This window comes from Oryctolagus cuniculus, chromosome 15 (assembly GCF_051225735.1).
Source record: "Oryctolagus cuniculus isolate XC-2025 breed Fujian yellow rabbit chromosome 15, ASM5122573v1, whole genome shotgun sequence".
NCBI classification, from domain to species: Eukaryota; Metazoa; Chordata; class Mammalia; order Lagomorpha; family Leporidae; genus Oryctolagus; species Oryctolagus cuniculus.
In genome coordinates, this window is record NC_142881.1 from 33,696,593 (window position 1) to 33,715,638 (window position 19,046).

At 41.8% G+C, this 19,046-nt stretch overlaps 1 protein-coding gene across 10 annotated transcripts in view; it reads right to left on the reverse strand.

The window, feature by feature from the left end:
* ENTPD1 (ectonucleoside triphosphate diphosphohydrolase 1) overlaps nt 1–19,046 on the reverse strand; it is a 154,884-nt gene that overhangs the window by 18,628 nt on the left and 117,210 nt on the right. For 9 of the 10 annotated variants that reach the window (XM_089314656.1, XM_051824019.3, XM_070057489.2 and 6 more), the window contains exons 8-9: nt 5,163–5,273; nt 145–282 (exon numbers count right to left, since the gene is read on the reverse strand). The exons of the other annotated variant lie outside the window; for it this stretch is intronic. In XM_089314656.1, coding sequence (XP_089170782.1) covers nt 145–282; nt 5,163–5,273 — 249 coding nt within the window. The remainder of the gene's footprint in view (nt 1–144; nt 283–5,162; nt 5,274–19,046) is intronic. 10 annotated transcript variants of the gene reach the window in all.

The following is a 19,046-nucleotide window of genomic DNA, read 5'->3' on the forward strand; positions in this document are numbered from 1 at the left end:
ATACCTGCCCTCCCACCTGTACTCCCACCCTTCTTCCTCCTCCCTCTCCCATTCCCATTTTTATTTTCCCACCTCTTTCAAACCCAGAGTTGTTTCAATCACTACGCTAAACTTCCCTCAACCCAACGGATAGCCAAATTTTACCTTGCCCATGAAATCAATGTTCTTCCAGGAACTGGGTGTGAAATTATAGCCTTTCAGAAGGAGGGTCAGGATGTAGGTGCCTGAAAAGCAGTATTCACTCAGGTACTTTTCCTTTACTCCAACAAAAGATGTCTTTATCTAGAAGTGAAATGAAGGAGACCTCATATTTGTACAACAGGCACCACAGCTCTGTCATTAATGGACCTGATGAAGACAGGAGAAAGTCCCTACCTCACAGGGGCCTGAGGGCTGGCCTCTCCCAGAGGGCTTCGAGGGTGGTACTGCTCTCCCTCAGTGGCTGTAGGGCATACAGTTTAGGGTCTTTGGGGTAGCTTTTCTCTCAGAGTTCTGAGCTGTTAACCAGTGCTCCATGAAAAAAGTAGTCCCTGTGGTCTTATAGGTTAGAAACACTGGATTTTAGTGTCCATTTCCATACCCTAAACTTGGAGTTCCATAATCATGTTAAAATCCATGAAAACATATTTTATGAAAGAAATCTTTGTTTCATCAGAATCTCCTAGGTATTCTCATTAAGTCCCTGGCTAGGAGCCTCTGTAACTTGCTTCAAGAGAGAGCATAACAGAGGCCTGACGCTTCCATTTAGTTCCTGAACTGGCAGCACCATCATTCCTGGGAACTTGTGAATTTTCATCCCAGAACTACCAACTCAGACTCTGCATTTTCATTTCATTCTCAGGTGCATCACAAACACAGTAAAGTTTCAGTCATAGCTGTAGGACACTGTTTAAGAAGCACTTAACTGCTAAAAGTACCAGCATTTCACCTATTTTAAAACCCTTATTAACTTCTTTATTTATTTATTTATTTATTTTTTGGCATGAGTCACACAAAGTGGTCATCTTGTTTGAGTCCCTCATCCAGTTCCCTACTGAAGATATTAAGAGCTGCCTGCCACTCCTTGTCCTTACCTCTCTTGGCTGCTGTGATTATACACCTAGGTGCCCACAGCCTGCCCTGGTTGCTGCTCCTGCCCTAATTTAGAGAACAACAGGCCAGAGCACCACTAGCTTAGCCCAGAGTTGGCTTCTTCCCCACTCTTTATAAGGCTCCTGAGATAGGCGTCCCCTCTTGGCCACACTAGGTAGAAAGAGAACTAACATTTCCTAAGCATAGATTATATACTAGGAACTATGTCAGTTGTTTTATATGTAATGTCTCCTGGAGGCCTAAATTCCTCCATTTTCTAAGATTTCTCTCCTCTCCCAAGGGACATCCCATCTGTAAACACCACTGCTAACTAGGATCTGTGTCTCGTTTGGTTGCTTCCTGCCCCCAACTTCTCTAGTCTCTCCCTACTCTGATGAAATTCTTGAAATGACTCAGTCTGGAATCTGTCTTTTTTTCTTTTCTTTTTTTTAAAGATTTATTTACTTATTTGAAAGGCATAGATACAGAGAGAGAGAGAGAGAGAGAGAGAGAGAGAGCTTCATTTGCTAGTTCACTCCTCACATGGCTGCAATGGCTGGTGCTAGGTTGGCTGCAGCCAGGTCTCCCACATGGGTGGCAGGGGCCCAAGGACTTGGGCCATCTGTTGCTGCTTTCCTAAGTGCATGATTAGGGAGCTGTAACAGAAGTAGAACATGCGGGACTTGAGCTAGCGCCCAAATGGGATGCCAGCAATACAGGCAGCTTACCCTTCTACACCACAGTGCCGGCCCTAGAACCTGTCTTTTCATTACAGTCCTGGAAACTCTCATTTTATTAACTCCTCTGCAGGTTCATTCTTAAGAGACCTTGATGTGGACATCAGTTGAAACGGACTATTCAGGTCTCTAGCTCTTCTTTTCTGTAACTGCATTATACTTGTTGTGGGGTAGCAGGGGGTGGAAAGATCTCTACTGCTAAATGTAGTCTTGGTGGGCCTGTCAAAGAAAAATGCCTATGGCTTACAGAGTTCTAAGAATTCACTTGGGCTCAACTTAAAACTTCTTAGCACCAAAAATTCTTAAAGACTGGCCTATCCTGGGAGTGGGGTGGGGTGGGGATGTGATTTTGGCCTAATTTCCCTGAACTCTTCAACATTCCTGTTCATCTGCTGGAAAACTGCATGGGCTATGCAGTCTGAGGGTTAATTATAGTAGTAGCCAACAACATAGATGCCCAAGGCATTCAGAACTGAGAATCGGTCATATTCATGCTTGTGGACTCATCACTATGTGCTCTTCAGATTGGGGTTGGAAGCTCACTCTACTCTCTCAAGTCCTCTTCTGTCCTCTTGAGGTTGAATATCAAGATCCACAGTCTACCGACAAATACCTAGTTATCGGTACACATAGAACCTTACAGCACTGTTCTCTTGGGCCAGCCAGGTGTTAGATGAACAGGCTTTCAGAGTAGGAAAGTGGCCACTATCTGGTTGCAGAAAGATTTTACTAACTTTATATTAATCCACCAGAAGGCAACTATGATGCGTCCCTTTCACTCACTTTTCTAGTTTTGTCACCTCAAGGACTCAATGATTTGGGGTACCCTACTTATATGCTTCACAAATGTTTAGTTCTCTCACTGCCAATGGTGTTTAGAAGAGACATTCCAGGAAGCAAAGTATACCAAGTGGCAGTTCTTCCTCATGTTGGAATTGGGAGGAAAAGAAGAAAGATTTCATAACAGTATTTAACAAAACTATGCTTCCAAACAGGTGGACAGTACAGTAGGGAAGAATGAACCTAAGTCATAACACTGACCTTAACATCCTAGGCTCTGAAGCAGGCTGTGGGTCTGACCCTACAACCTCCCCTCCCAAAATGTTTCATAATTTCTCTCAAATGTCAACCTTTCTTTTTTCTTCCTCCCTCCCCCTCCCTCCCTCCCTCCCTCCCTCTCTCTCTCTCTCTCTCTCTCTTTCTTTCTTTCTTGACAGGCAGAGTGGACAGTGAGAGACAGAAAGGTCTTCCTTTACCGTTGGTTCACCCTCCAATGGCTGCCACAGCCGGCGCGCTGCAGCCGGCGCACTGCGCTGATCTGTTGGCAGGAGCCAGGTACTTATCCTGGTCTCCCATGGGGTGCAGGGCCCAAGCACTTGGGCCATCCTCCACTGCCTTCCTGGGCCACAGTGAGCTGGCCTGGAAGAGGGGCAACTGGGACAGAATCCGACACCCTGACCAGGACTAGAACCCGGTGTGCCGGCACCGCAGGCGGAGGATTAGCCTATTGAGCCTTGGCACCGGCCAAATGTCAGCCTTTCTTCCTACTGTTCCAGGGCCTCTGAACAATTTCTCAAGTGGCTTACATGAGACCTATAAATCTGCATATAAACATGCCCAGTCTAGCATAATCAGTAAAAATAAAAATAAAAAGTAAAAATCAGGTGTGGAAGCAGACACTTAGCCTAGTTGTTAAGGTACCCACATTTTATACTGGAGAACCTTGGTTCAGTTGCTGGCTCTGGTTCCTCGTGACCTTGGAATGCAGTGGTGATGGCTCAAGTAATTGGGTTCCTGCCACCCATTTGAGAGACCTGCTTAGTTCCCAGTCATTAGAGGCATTTGAGGAATAAACCAACGGTGGAGCTTTCTCTGTCTCTGTCTGTCTCTGCACCTCTCAAGTAAATAAGAATCTGTAAAAGCTAGATGTGGTTAAGAAGGAAATCTTACATAATTTTTCATTCAGAACTATAAGTAGTTTTTTGTTTTTGTTTTGTTTTGTTTTTGAAGAGCAGCCTAAACTTCCTGAGCAGCCACACTAGGCCTAGTCTCAAGCTGCCTCCACTCAAGATGCTCATCTTCCTGCACAGATCACCACCAGCTGCAAAAAAAAAAAAAAAAAAAAAAAGAGAGAGAGAGAGAAAGAGAAAAAAAGAGGAGAGGGAGAGGGGGAGGGGGAGGGGGAGGGGGAGGGGGAGGGGGGGAGGGGGAGGGGGAGGGGGAGGGGGGGAGGGGGGGAGGGGGAGAGGGAGAGGGAGAGGGAGAGGGAGGGGGAGGGGGAGAGGGAGAGGGAGAGGGAGAGGGAGAGGGAGAGGGAGAGGGAGAGGGAGAGGGAAGGAGAGGAGCCTCCTGTAAGGCGGAGGCACAGTTTGAGCAGCTCGTGTGGAAGACTCTGACCACTTCTTTCATGTTCTAACTCCAAATACTTGGAGAGAATCCCAAACCTCCAGGTTCTTTCACAGTTTTTCTTCCCTCTTTGTCACTGCAGACAAGGGCAAATATCCACTTTTAATTACACTAGTTCTTGCAAATGAAAGCACCATTCACTTTTGCAACAGTGTCAACTTAAAAACAACTGCGCTTGAACTGCCCTAGCTGATCCGCCTTTCAGAAGCACAGTGGATCCCTGAGTGTCTCCTCTCGTGAGGCTTTCATCAGGTATTGCTGGCTCTTAAATGACTCACTGCCTTGGTTAGGAACAAATTTGCATTTTAAATTTATAAAAGCATAGAAGATACCTTGTGTCTGTGCTAGGTTCTATTAATTATCCATCTTCCTTGTCACTAGGACTCTGATTAAGGAGTTGGCTGTAGGGGAGTAGTTGTATATTCTTTGCAGTGGGTTCATGATGAGTATAAAGCTCTCAGCCAGTTGTAAAATCCTGCATTTTTCTTTCTCAGCCAATCCTGGCCAATGAAATATAAGGGAAAGACTGCCAAGGGACTTCTGGGTTAGCTTTTACTTTCCTCTATAAAGGAACAGATGTACCTGGTCCTACCACTCTGACCTTGAGCATTGCAGTGGTGCCTGACGACATAGCAGTCATCTTGTGTTCATGTGGAAACAGGCATAACAACAGAACTGAAGCAGCAATGGCCGAGACAAAGTCAAACTGTTGACCCCATGCCTACTGTTGAACTTCATATTAGGTAAGGAAAATAAGACCTTATTTAAGCTTCTGCAAGTCAAGTTATCAAGGAAAGCCTATAAATTAATATTCCTTAGTCCATCATCTGGACTTCTCTAACATTTGCTGGCTCTTGGTCACACCAGTGTGAGTGGAAGAGCAGACACGTTCTCCATGCTCTCAAGGGCACAGGGCAACTGTGATAGCTGCTGTTTACAGCCTCTTACCTCCTCCCAGGGCCTAGAGCAGAAATTTACCATCGTCTTCATCGCTTGTTCTGAAGAGCTTCCTGATGTCAAGTTTAAAAAATTCATCACAAAATAAAAAGCTGAAAATGCCTACAAAAAAAAAATTGCAGAGTTTTAGGCTGTGTCTGACAGAGTGGTGGTGTTGACTTGCTCTCCTAATGGCCATACCCCTGGTGCTAGTGCCTGGAAATCACATGACATTCCAGATCCTATGGCTGTTTCCTTCCTGGAAGAGGGCTCACCTTGCTACTGACACACATTTCTAAGCCATTTGGCAGTTGTCTGTCTCAATTGTAATGTGAGAACAAGACAGAAATAAGATCGGGAAGAAGGAAAAGAAAGAAGGGGTTACATTCCCATTTTTAAAACTGTATACATTAATTTTAAATTGACTAGAAAATTCTGTACAAAGATTTTAAGAGTTGTCTGTGAATGGAAAAATTAGAAGGTTTTAATGTGCACACTGGGAGGCAACAGTGATGGCTCAAGTATTTAGGTCCCTGCTACCCAGAAGAGAGACCCAGATTGAGAGACAGAGTGAGCTCCCATCTGCGGACTTATCCCCAAATGTCTGCCACATCCAGGCCTGGATTAGGCCGAAAGCCAGGAACCAGGAACTCAATCCATGTCCAGAACTAAACACCTATCCTTAATGCCCTTGACACAGACTCTTACCAGGCCCCAAAACATATCCCTCAGCTTGTACTTCTCTTTCCTTTTCTGATTACTAGTCAACTCCTTGATAAAGATTAAATCACTAAATTAAAGGAGTGGTACAATGCTAAGGCTGAAGTCACAAAAGAAACACTCTGGCCTCATCACTGACCAGTCATAAAAGTCCAAGAGTTTATCATGTGCTGTTCAACCCCAGATCTGTAAGATTCACTGCGCTTAGTTCCTTGGGAAACTGATAGAGGCCCTATTCTTTCTTTGCTTTATGCAGTAAAAAATAAACCGCTTTCTTCTATTACCCTCATGTCAGGAATTGGCTTGCTGCACATGAGAACAGGACTACTTTTGGAAGTGTTTCATAACAAGTCTCCTACATGAGTGGCAGGGACTCAACTATTTGAGCCATTATCTGCTGCCACTCAGGGTGTGTATTATTAGGAAGCTGGAATCAGAAGCAGAGTTAGACTTGAACACAGGTATTCTGATACGGGATATAAACCTCCCAAATGTGCCTTAATTACTAGGCCAAATGCCTACACCTGATTCTTATCTTACTCCACAAGTCATTGTGAAAATATCTCCAAGTCAGCTGGGGACCTCTATGAGTCTATGGTGTAGATGTATCTTAATTCATTCCACAACATCATAATGGTGAATATTCTCTTGATTTCCAATATTTTTCCCTTTGGACAATATTGCTTTTTATACCTCTGTATATTTAAAAAAAGGTTTATTATATATTGACAAAGTATAGTAATGTGTACTTACGACTTCAGAATATGATATAGCATAATTAAATCAGCCTAATTAACCTATGCATCAGTGCAAATGTTTGACTTTTTATTTTATTTTATTTTTTTTGCAATGAGAACATCTGAAATTTACTCTTAGGAGCCGGCGCTGCAGTGTAGTGTGTAAAGCTGCTGCCTGCAGTGGTGGCATCCCACGTGGGTGCCTGTTCGAGTCCTGGCTGCTCCACTTCGGATCTAGCTCTCTGCTGTGACCCTGCACCCTCATTGGAGACCCAGAGGAAGCTCCCTGGCTCCTGGCTTGGGATCGGCACAGCTCCAGCCTTTGCGGCTAATTAGGAAATGAACCAGTGGTTGGAAGACCTCTCTCTCTTTCTCTCTGTAACTCTTTCAAATAAATCTTTTTTTAAAAAAGAAACTTACTCTTAACTATCTTGAAATGTACAATACCCAACTATTAGTTATATTTATGCACACCAAGCAACAGATCTAAAAAATATCAGACTTAATCCTCCTGTTTGAGCCTTTGTACCCTTCAGTTCTCATCTCAGCCTCTGATAACCACCATTTTACTCTGCAGGTATGATTTCTTTATTTTTTTATATTTAACATATAAGTGAATACATGCAGTATTTGTTTCTCTTTATTTCACTTAGTATACTGTTCTTCACTTCTAGCTACATTGTCACAAATAACAGGATTTCTTTAATTTTCTTTAGTTTTTAATGGTAATATTACACATACACACACATATGAACCACATTTTCTTTATCTGATCTTCCATTGATGGACACTTAGATTGATTCCATAAATTGGCTATTGTGAACAGTGCTTTAATGAGCATGGAAGCATAGACATCTATTCAACATACAGATTTCGTATCTTTTGGGTAAGTACCCAGAAGTGGGATTACGGATGATATGATAATTCTATTTGTATTCCTTTGAGGAATCTCCACACAATTTTCTGTAATAGCTGTACAACTTACATTCCCACCAACAGTTTACAAAGCCTCCCTTTTCACTGTTTCCTCACCAGCACTTATCTTTCATTATATAACAGCCATTCTAAGAGATGTAAGATGATATCCTATTGTGGTTTGAATTTGAATCTACATAATAATTGGTGATACTGAGCATTTTGTAATGCTATTAGTCATTCTTAGGTTTTTTTTTTTTTTTTTTGAGAAATGTCTCTTTAGGTACCTTCCCCATCTGACACCAGCATTATCCTGATACCAAAGCCAGACAAAGACATCACAAGAAAAGAAAACTGGCCGGTGCTGCGGCTCACTAGGCTAATCCTCTGCCTGTGGCGCCAGCACCCGGGGTTCTAGTCCTGGTTGGGGTGCTGGATTCTGTCCCGGTTTCTCCTCTTCCAGTCCAGCTCTCTGCTGTGGCCCAGGAGTGCAGTGGAGGATGGCCCAAGTGCTTGGGCCCTGCACCCACATGGGAGACCAGGAAGAGGCACCCGGCTCCTGGCTTCGGATCAGTGCAACGCACCAGCCGCAGTGGCCATTTGGGGGGTGAACCAACGGAAGGAAGACCTTCCTCTCTCTCTCTCTCTCTCTCTCTCTCTCTCTCACTGTCTAACTCTGCCTGTCAAAAGTAAATAAATAAATAAATATAAAGAAAACTATGGGCCAACATTCTTGATGAAAATAAATGCAAAAATCCGCAGCAAAGTTTTAGTAAACCAAATTCAACAATACTTTGAACAGATATTAATCATGATCAAGTAAGAGTTATCCCTGGGATACATGAATGGTTCAACATCTGAAAACCAATAAATGTGATATACCACTTTTTAAAAAAATCAAAGGGAACTGGCATTGTGTTGTAATGGGTAAAGCTATCACCTACAACTCCAGCATCCCATATGGGTGCCGGTTCATATCCTGGCTGGTGCACTTCTGATCCAGCTACCTGCTAATGGCCTGAGAAAAGCAGCGGAAGATGGCCAAAGTGTTTGGGCCCCTGCCACCCATGTGGGAAGCCTGGTTGAAGCTCCTGGCTCCTTGGCCCAGTGCTGGCTATTGTGGTCATCTGAGGATTGAACCAGCAGATGGGAGATATCTCTGTCTCTCTCTCTCTCCCTCTCTGGAATTCTGACTTTCAGAATCAATAAATCTTTTGAAAAAATCAAGGACAAAATTTACAGGACATGGAGAAAAATCACTTGACACATCTGAACATCCTTTCATGATAAAAATACTCAACAAATTAGGAATAGAGGGTCTGTACTCCCACACAATAAAGGTCATATACAGTAAACCCTGCTTAACATTATAGTCAAGGGTGAAAAACCGGAATCCTTTCCTCTAAGATTCAGAACAACATAATGATACCCACTCTTGCCACTTCTAGTCAATGTAGTTTCAGAGGTCCTTGTCAAAGCAATAAGGCAAAATAAAATGAAAGTCACATAAACGGGAAAGAAGAAATAAATGTCACTAATGGCTGATGGCATGATTTTACATACAGAAACCCTAGAAAATCACCAAAAGATGATAAAACTGATCAGTGAATTTACTATATTTGTAGGATACAAAATCAACATTCCAAAATTCTTATACATTAACAGTAAAATTTTTTGAAACAGAAATCAAAAAGAATAATTCCATTTATAACAGTTACAAAAATAAAATAGGAGTATATTTAACTGAGGTGAAAGATTTTTCAAAAAAGACTAAAAATTATAAAACAATGAAAGAAATTGAGTAAGACATAAACAGATGGAAAGAGAGCTCATGTTCATGGATTGGAAGAAATTAATACAGTTAAAATTTCCATTCTATCTAAGGTGATCTACAAAGTCAATGTAATCCTTATCACAATTCCAGTGTCATTTTTCCTAGGTACAGAAAAAAAATTTTTAAATCCATATGGAACCATAAAGAACCCAAATATCCAAGGCAATTGTGAACAAAAAGAACAATGCTGGAAGCACTACACTATGCCATTTCAAACTACACTACAAAATGACGGTAATTAAAATGGATGGTACTGGCATAAAAACAGATATATCCACCAATGAAACAGACTGCCCAGAATTGAATCCATCCATCTATGGTTAACTGATTTTTTTTTTTTTTTTTTTTTTACAGGCAGAGTGGACAGTGAGAGAGAGACAGAGAGAAAGGTCTTCCTTTTGCTGTTGGTTCACCTTCCAATGGCCGCCGCAGCCGGCGCATTGTGCTGATCCAAAGCTAGGAGCCAGGTGCTTCTCCTGGTCTCCCATGTGGGTGCAGGGCCCAAGCACTTGGGCCATCCTCCACTGCACTCCCGGGCCATAGTAGAGAGCTGGCCTGGAAGGGGGGTGACCAGGACTAGAACCTGGTGTGCCGGCACCGCAAGGAGGAGGATTAGCCTATTGAGCCACGGCGCCGGCCGGTTAACTGATTTTTTACAAAGGATTCCAAGAATACACAATTAGAAAAAATCTCAATAAAATAGTATTGGAGAAACTGGATACTTATATGAAAAAGAATAAAACTGGCTGTTTATCTCACACCATAGAAAAAATCAACTCAAAATAGTTTAAAAATAAATTAAAAAGCTGGAACTAAAATTACTAGACCCAAAGAGGAAAACTTATGTAACATTGGTTGAGGCAATGATTTTTTAAATTTAACTCCAAAGGCACAGGCAACAAAAGTAAAAATACACAAATGGGATTACAAAAAAAGCCTCTGTGCAACAACAACAAAATCATAGATTGAAGAGACAACCTACAAATTGTGAGAAAATATTTGTAAGCCATATAACTGGTAAGGGATTAATATTAAAATATATATAAAGAACTCAACTCTACAGAAAGAAAACAAGTAAGCTGTATATACATTTAGCCTCAGAATTGGTGGCTCATTCCTTTGGGAAGCTGAGTTCTCCAGGAACTCTGAAAGGCAATCTCCACATCCCATGCATTTGGGAATTCCAATACTTAAAATATCATTGTATGTCAGTTACAGAAAAAGATGGTATAGCCATCTTAACTCAAGCTGTCATCATCTCTAGTGTGGAGACAATGATCTTTTAATTGGTTTCCACATTACCTTCTCAGTCCTATTCCAATCCATCCATAGTTTATAAAAAATTTATTATATCAACCTCCTGTTTAAAGCCTTCATTGTCTCCTAATTGTACTTAGAATAAAGTCCAAATTCAACAAGGTCTCTCAGGCCAGGCATATTCTAACCCTGCCCACCTCTCCCAATGCCATCTCAGACCCCTGCTCAACTTGCCCACCACACCACAGCCATCGTGACCTTCAGCCACTGCCAGGGCCTGCACAGTTGCTACTCCTTCCGCTGAAATTCCCTTAACTTCTACATCTTCTCCTCAGAGAGTCTCTTACCACAAGCCTAGTCTAGGACCTTCTGTTATTCCCTTTCATAGGACTCTATTTCTTCCTTCCCAGCAGTTACCGTAGTCTGATTTGCTTTTGTTTGAGTTTCTGGTTTCTTGTCTCCCTGTCCTCTAAAATGTCAGCTCTGTGATAGCAGGGCCAGAATCTGCCCTGTTCTCTGATAAATCTGTCCCACTAACAGGGCACTTGGCATAGGCAAGAGCTCTATAAATGAGTCAGAAAACTGCTCTTTGTCTCTGGTCCCTAGAACACTGCCAAGAATCTGACAGCCAGTAAATCTCTGGTGACTGACAGGCTGGTTAGATATCGATATACATAGACATGCAACAGCAATGCCTGGGAAAGTTCACCCCATGATTAGGCTTGTTTTCTTCTTTTTCTTCTTCTTTTTTTCTTTTTTCTAACAGATGGAGAACAGTGAGGCCCAAATGGGTTAAATAACTGGTTTAAGGTAATGGGGCTAGCAAGTGGTAGAAATTCAAGTGCACTGAAACTGTGGTTTGCTGTAGAGCCTCTGTATCCTTTTTTTTTTTTAAAAAAAAAAAAAAAAAAAAGATTTATTTGAAAGGCAGAGAGCTGGGGCTAGCGCCGTGGCTCACTTGGTTAATTCTCCGCCTGTGGCGCCGGCATCCCATATGGGCGCTGGGTTCTAGTCCTGGTTGCTCCCCTTCCAGACCAGCTCTCTGCTGTGGCCTGGGAAGGCAGTGGAGGATGGCCCAAGTGCTTGGGCACCTGCACCCGTATGGGAGACCAGGAAGAAGCACCTGGCTTATGGCTTCGGATCAGCATAGTTCCAGCTGTAGTGGCCATTTGGGGGGTGAACTAATGGAAGGAAGACCTTTCTCTCTCTCTCACTGTCTAACCCTTTGTCAAAGAAAGAAAGAAAAAAAGAAAGAAAGGCAGAGAGTTATAGAGAGGCAGAGAGAGAAAGAATCTTCCATCTACTGATTCATGCCACAAATGGCTGCAATAGCCAGAGCTGGGCCAATCTGAAGCCAGGAGCCTGGAGCTTCTTCCAGGTCTCCTACATGGGTGCAGGAGCCTAAGGACTTGGGCCATCTTCTGCTGCTTTCTCAAGCCATAGCAGAGAGATGGATCAGAAGTAGAAAGGCCAGGACTCGAACCAGTGCCCATATGGGATGCTGGCACTGCAGGCGGTGGCTTTACCCACTATGCCACAGCATAGGCCCCTTGCAAGAGGGAGAGGAAGACTTTTTTTTTTTTAAAGATTTATTTGAAAGGCAGATTTACAGGGACATACACACACATACAGAGAGAAAGAGAGAACTTCCACCAACTGATTCACTCCCCAAATTCCCACATTATCCAAGGCTTGGCTGGGCCAAAGCCAGGAACTAGAAATTCCATCTGGGCCTTCCACATGGGTGGCAAGGATCTGTTCCTTCTCAGGCTCATTAGTAAGAAGCTGGATCAGAAGCAGGGCACTCTGCTATTGGATGCAGGAGTCCTAAGTGATAGTTCAACATGCTGCACCACAACACCCACCATAAGAGGAAGACATTTTACTTTTTACTTTAAACATTTTGTAAAGTGTGATTTTTAAGACAGTGGACATATAATAATGCGATAATAAATATTTTCTTAAGTTCTATTTCAAAAAACTTGTGGAGGAGATCCAAGATGGCTAAATAGGGTATAGCTACAATAACTAAAGCTGCTCTGGGATATGACAAGAACATAGGAATTACTAAGTTTCCAGGGGGGTCTGACAGAAATTTTCAGTGAAGTTAAAAAACAAAAAAGACTTTGTGGGAGAAGACAGAGATGTGGCTGCAGGCAGCCACGCAGGCCAGCCCGCTGCCAGCTGTAAGCCACCATCTTTTCTTTTTTTTAAAGATTTTATTTATTTGAGAGGCAGAGTTACAGAGAGATCAAGAGGCAGAGAGAAATGTCTTCCATACACTGATTCACTCCCCAAATGGCTGCAATGGCTGCAGCTGGGCTGATCCAAAGCCAGGAGCCAAGAGCCTCCTCTGGATGTCCTACGTGAATGCAGGGGCCCAACCTCTTGGGCCAATCTCCACTGCCTTCCCAGGCCACAAGCAGAGAACCTAATTGGAAGAGGTGTAGCCGGGACACAAACTGGCACCCATATGGGATGCCGGCACTGCAGGTATAGGCTTACCCTACTAAGCCATAGCACCGGCCCCTGTGAGCCACCATTTTACCACTTCAAGATAGGAAAAAAAATTGCTGTGCACCTGCTGCTCAGTTTTAGCTGAGGGAATTCCTCAGTCACCACTTTTACTTCAGCCTAGAGAGTTGACTGGGGTCTGAGCAACTGGTGCTGGGAAGCCAACTTGCTTCCTTCCCCTCTCTGACTCCCAGAGAGCACCATACTCAACAGCAGAAAGTCAAGCAGCACTCCTCTCTTCTCCTATCAGCATCACACACAGTCAGAGGCAGGGCAATGTGTGGGGCAAAGGACATATCCCTTGCATCCTGCAGCTGTGGGAGTTCTGGAATATTAGGCCCAGAGCTACGTTCGCACACTCCACAGGAGTACGGGGGATTAACCTTGGCTTCTGGGGGTTAACATCAGAAGCAAGGCCATAAAAAAATCTACTCCCACCCTGGGAGACCTGGGTAATGACCCCACTATACCCTACAATACCAGGACTGTAAAAATATGATCTAAATTTCTTGGTGCCACTGGAATCTACCTGGTGGGTCTAGGACAGAACCTACCTGCTTTCCACCTCTCTGGACTCACCCTCCAGGGCAAAATCTCCTGTACACCTTGTTGTCACCCAGTAGGACTGGAACAGGGTTCACCTCATAGTCCCTAGACCTAGGACCAGGGCTGTTGGTATTTTAAGTCCCAGAACCAGCTGGACTCTCCTAGCAGGACCTGAGAAAAGGTCTATCCATATCACACAATCCTAGAGCCACAGCAATTGGTGCCACAAACCCTGGCATCACTCAGGCTTGGCAGTAGGACAAGGGGGCAGCCACACTGTCTCCCTCAAACAATGCCTTGGCTACCACATTCACCAGGAAGCCTGACACTGAACTCTGTGTGGAACATGATATACATACAAGGAAACCCTTATCTCAAAGTTAGACTTCGATCCCTATGAACTGCAGATTAGTCCACTGTGTTACTTATAGAAACAGCTGGCATTGATGAAGACAAAAGAAATCATTCAGACATTACACTCCTGGGCTCACCTAGGTCCAGAGCCAATGTAACAAGCCAAGTGAAATCCTGCATTTCAGCTAAACCATAATTCTTTTACAATAAAACCTATTCCTATAGACGAAAGGATCGATATACCAGATGGGCAAACAGTGTAGGGACACACAGGACATGACGAAGCAAGATAACAACATACCTCCAAAAGAACATAATAAAAATCCAGAATTAGATCCTGAACTGAAGGAAATCTATGAAATGACATATAGAATGCAAAATAATGATTGTAAGAAAACTCAATGAGATGCAAGAGAATACAGATAGATTATGGAAATGAGGAAGTCAATGAGTGACATGGAAGAAAATATTACTAAGTAGATAGAACTCATTAAGAAGAAACAAATAGAAATTTTGGAGATGAAATCTTCAACCAGTGAAGCAAAAAATAAAATTGAGAGTTTTAACAGCAGAATAGACCAAGTGGAGGAAAGAATTTCTGACCTCAAGGACAAGAATTTTGAAACAACCCAAATTTGAAATAACCCAATCGCAAATAAATTTCTTTTTTAATTTTTGACAGGCAGAGTGGACAGTGAGAGAGAGAGACAGAGAGAGAAAGGTCTTCCTTTGCTGTTGGTTCACCCTCCAATGGCAGCAGCTGCAGCCGGCGCACCGCGCTGATCCGATGGCAGGAGCCAGGATCCAGGTGCTTTTCCTGGTCTCCCATGGGGTGCAGGGCCCAAGCACCTGGGCCATCCTCCACTGCACTCCCTGGCCATAGCAGAGAGCTGGCCTGGAAGAGGGGCAACCGGGACAGAATCCGGCGCCCCAACCGGGACTAGAACCCGGTGTGCCAGCGCCACAAGGTGGAGGATTAGCCTATTGAGCCACGGCGCCGGCCCGCAAATAAAAATTTTAAAAAATGAAAAAATGAAGTCTATGTGAAATATGGGATACCATTAAATGACCAAATATCCACACTATAGGTATTCCTGAAGAGGAAGAAAAGGAAAAAGGCATTGAGAACCTGCTAAATCAGGTAATAGTTGGAAATTCCCCAGGTCTTGAAAGAAACATAGACATCCAGATACAAGAAGCTCTAACAAGCCCAAGCAGACTCAACCAAAAGAGGTCTTCTCTAAGGCATATTGTCATCAGCTGTAGACAAGGAGAGGATCCCAAAGACAGTAAGAGAAAAGTGTCAAGTTACAGATAAAGGACAACCAATTAGATTAACATCAGACTTCTCAGCAGAAACTCTACAGGCCAGAAAAGGGATGATATTTTCAAGTTCTTAAAAGAAAAAACTTTCAACCAAGAATGTTATATCCAGTGAAGCTATCCTATAAAAGTGAAGGAGAAATAAAGTATTTTCCAGAAAACTAAAAACTAAGAGAATTCACCACCATCAGACCATCCTTACAAGAAATTCTGAAAGGCATCTTGCACTAGAAATAAATATCATGAAAATATATGACACCACCAAATTCACTAACAGAGCAGGTAGAATCATTATCCAATCAACAAAATGACAAGTCTTAGTTCTTATCTATCAATACTAACCTTGAACATAAATGGATTAAATTCACCAATCAAAAGACTTAGGTTGGCTGAATGGATAAAAAACCATGACTCCACTATTTTTTCCCTACAAGAAACTCTCTTTATAAACATACACACAGACTTAAAGTGGTGGTTGGAAAAAGATACACGGATGGAAGACCTTTCTCTCTGTCTCTACCTCTCTCTGTAACTCTGTCTTTCAAATAAATAAAATAAATCTTTAAAAAAATCAATAAAGATAACATCAGAGTTGAAATATTTTAATAGGAAAGGGAGGAGGAAGAAGGAATAAAGGTGCAGGTGAGAGGGTGAGTATGGTGGAATGAATCACTATGTTCCTAAAGCTGTATTTATGAAATGTATTTGTATACGTTAAATAAAAGGTTTCTGGGGGAAAAATGAAACATTCTATTGAGCAAATGGACTTAATAGATATTTACAAGACATTTCACCCAACAGCTACAGAATACACATTCTTCCCATCAGCATTTGGAACATTTTCTAAGATAGACCACATATTAGGTCACAAATCAAGTCTCAGAAAACTTAAAAAGACTGAAATCATACCATGTATCTTCTCAGACCATAAAGGAATAAAAGACTAGAAGTCAACAAGAAGAATAATAGAACACTCATACATACCTGGAAATGAAACAACATGCTACTGAATGATCAATGGGTCATGGAGAAATTAAGAAGGAAATGAAAAACTTCCTTGAAATAAGTGAAAATGAAAAAAAAATCAAAACTGTGGGATATAGCAAAAGCAGTATTAAGAAGAAAGTTTAGAGCATTAAGTGCTTACATTAAAAAAAGAGAAATGTCTCAAAGATTTAATGATGCATCTTGAAGATTTAGAAAGACAAAAACAAACCAAACCCCAATCAGCAGGAGGAGAGAAATAATAAGGATCAGAGCAGAAACAAATGGAATTGAAACTAAACACACACACACACACACACACATACCCACACACAGAGGCCGGTGCCGCAGCTCACTAGGCTAATCCTCTGCCTGTGGCGCCAGCACCCTGGGTTCTAGTCCCGGTTGGGGCGCCGGTTCTGTCCCGGTTGCTCCTCTTCCAGTCCAGCTCTCTGCTGTGGCCCGGGAAGGCAGTGGAGGATGGCCCAAGTGCTTGGGCCCTGCACCCGCATGGGAGATCGGGAGGAAGCACATGGCTCCTGGCTTCGGATCAGCCCAGCGCGCCGGCTGTAGTGGCCACTTGGGGGGGTGAATCAACAGAAAAAGGAACACCTTTCTCTCTGTCTCTCTCTCTTTCACCTCTCACTGTCTAACTCTGCCTGTCCAAAAACAAACAAACAAACAAACAAAAACAAAAACACACAGGTTAACAAAATAAAATGTTGTATTTTTGAGGAGATAAACAAAATAGATAAACTTCTAGCCAGACTAACAAAGAAAAAAGAGAAAAAAAACTCAAATGAATAAAATTAGAGATGAAAAAAGGAGACATTACAATGACACCACTGAAATACAAAGGATTAAAAGAAACTACTATGAACTATATGCTAATAAACTGGAAAATATTGAAGAAACGGATAAATTCCTGGATTTATATAATCTACAAACATGAAATCAAGAAATGCAGACAGCCTAAACAGATCCATAACAAGCAATGATAATGAAGTGGTAATCAAAGTCTTCCACTGAGGAAAAGTCCAGGACCTGATGGCTTTATGACTGAACTCTACAAAAAATTCAAGGAGGAAGTAACTCCAATACTCTTCAAACTATACCAAAATATTGACCAGGATGGGACTCTCCCAAACTCTTTTTAAGAGGCCAGCATTACTTTGATACCAAAACCAAAGATAACGACATGAAAACTACAGACCTATATCCTTAATGAACATAGATGCAAAATTCTCAACAAAATATTAGCAAATTGATCCAAAACCATATAAAAAAGGGTACACATCACAATCAAATGGGATTTATCCCAGAAATGCAAGAGTGGTTCAACATTTGCAAATCAATAAGCATCATAAATCACATCAATAGAATGAACAACAAAAACCATATTGTCATCTCAATACAGAGAAAGCATTTGAGAAGGCTCAACACTCCTTCATGATAAAAACCCTCCAATTATAAAGGCTATATCACAAACCAACAGCCAATATCATACTGAATGGGGAAAAACTGAAAGCACTTCCCCTGTAATCTGAAACAAGACAAGTATGACCACTTTTACCATTCTTATTCAGTACAGTACTGGAAGTTTTAGCAAGAGCAATTAGAGAAGAGAAAGAAATAAAGGGCATCAAAATTAGAAAAGAGAAAGTCAAATTATCCATGCTTGCACAAAACATGATGTTTTGCTTAGAAAAACTTAAACACCCCACCAAAAAGCTGTTAGAATTGGTAAAACAAATTCAGGAAAGTTGCAGGTTACAAAATAAACATATTAAAAAACAGTAACTTTTTGAATGCTAACGATGAACTCACAGAAAGAGAAATCAAGAAAGAAATCCCATTTACAATAGCATCCCCCCAAATCAAATAGGAATAAATTTAAGCAAAGAAGTGAAAGATATCTACAATGAAAATTATCAAACATTGATGAAAGAAATCATCATGGATAGAAAAAAATGGAAAGATATCCCTTGTTCATGGAATCAAAGAATGAATATTATTAAAATATATATACTACTAAAAGCAATCTACAGATTCAGTGCAGTCCTATAAAAATACCAATGACCTTCTTATATGATTAGATAAAGCAATCCCAAAATTTATATGGAATCACAAAAGACCCTGAATAGCCAAAATGATCCTGAACAAGAAAAATCAAGCTGGAGGCATCAAAATACCTGACTTCAAAGCATACTACAAAGATATAGTGATTAAGAATAGCTTGTTATGGGCATAAAAACTGATACACAGATCAAAGGAACAGAATACAGAGCCCAGAAATTAATCCACATACATACAGCTAACTGATTTTTGACAGAAGTGTTCAGACCATACAGTGGAGTAAGGATAATCTCTTCAACAAATGATGCTGGCAAAACTAGATGTAAACATGTAGAGGAATAAAATTAGATCCATACTTCTCACTATATACAAAAAAATCAACTCAAGATGGATCAAAGACATAAATTGAAGACCTGAGACTACGAAGTTGCTGGAAGAAAACGTAAGGAAAACACTTCAAGACATTGCAGTAGGGAACAACTTCTTGGACAAGATCCTGAAAGCATAGGCAACAAAAGCAAAAGTAAACAAATGGGATTCTGTCAAACTCAGAAGCTTTTGCACAGCAAAGGAAATGATCAACAGAGTGAAGAGATGTCCAGCAGAATGGGAAAAAAAATTTGCAAACCACCTATC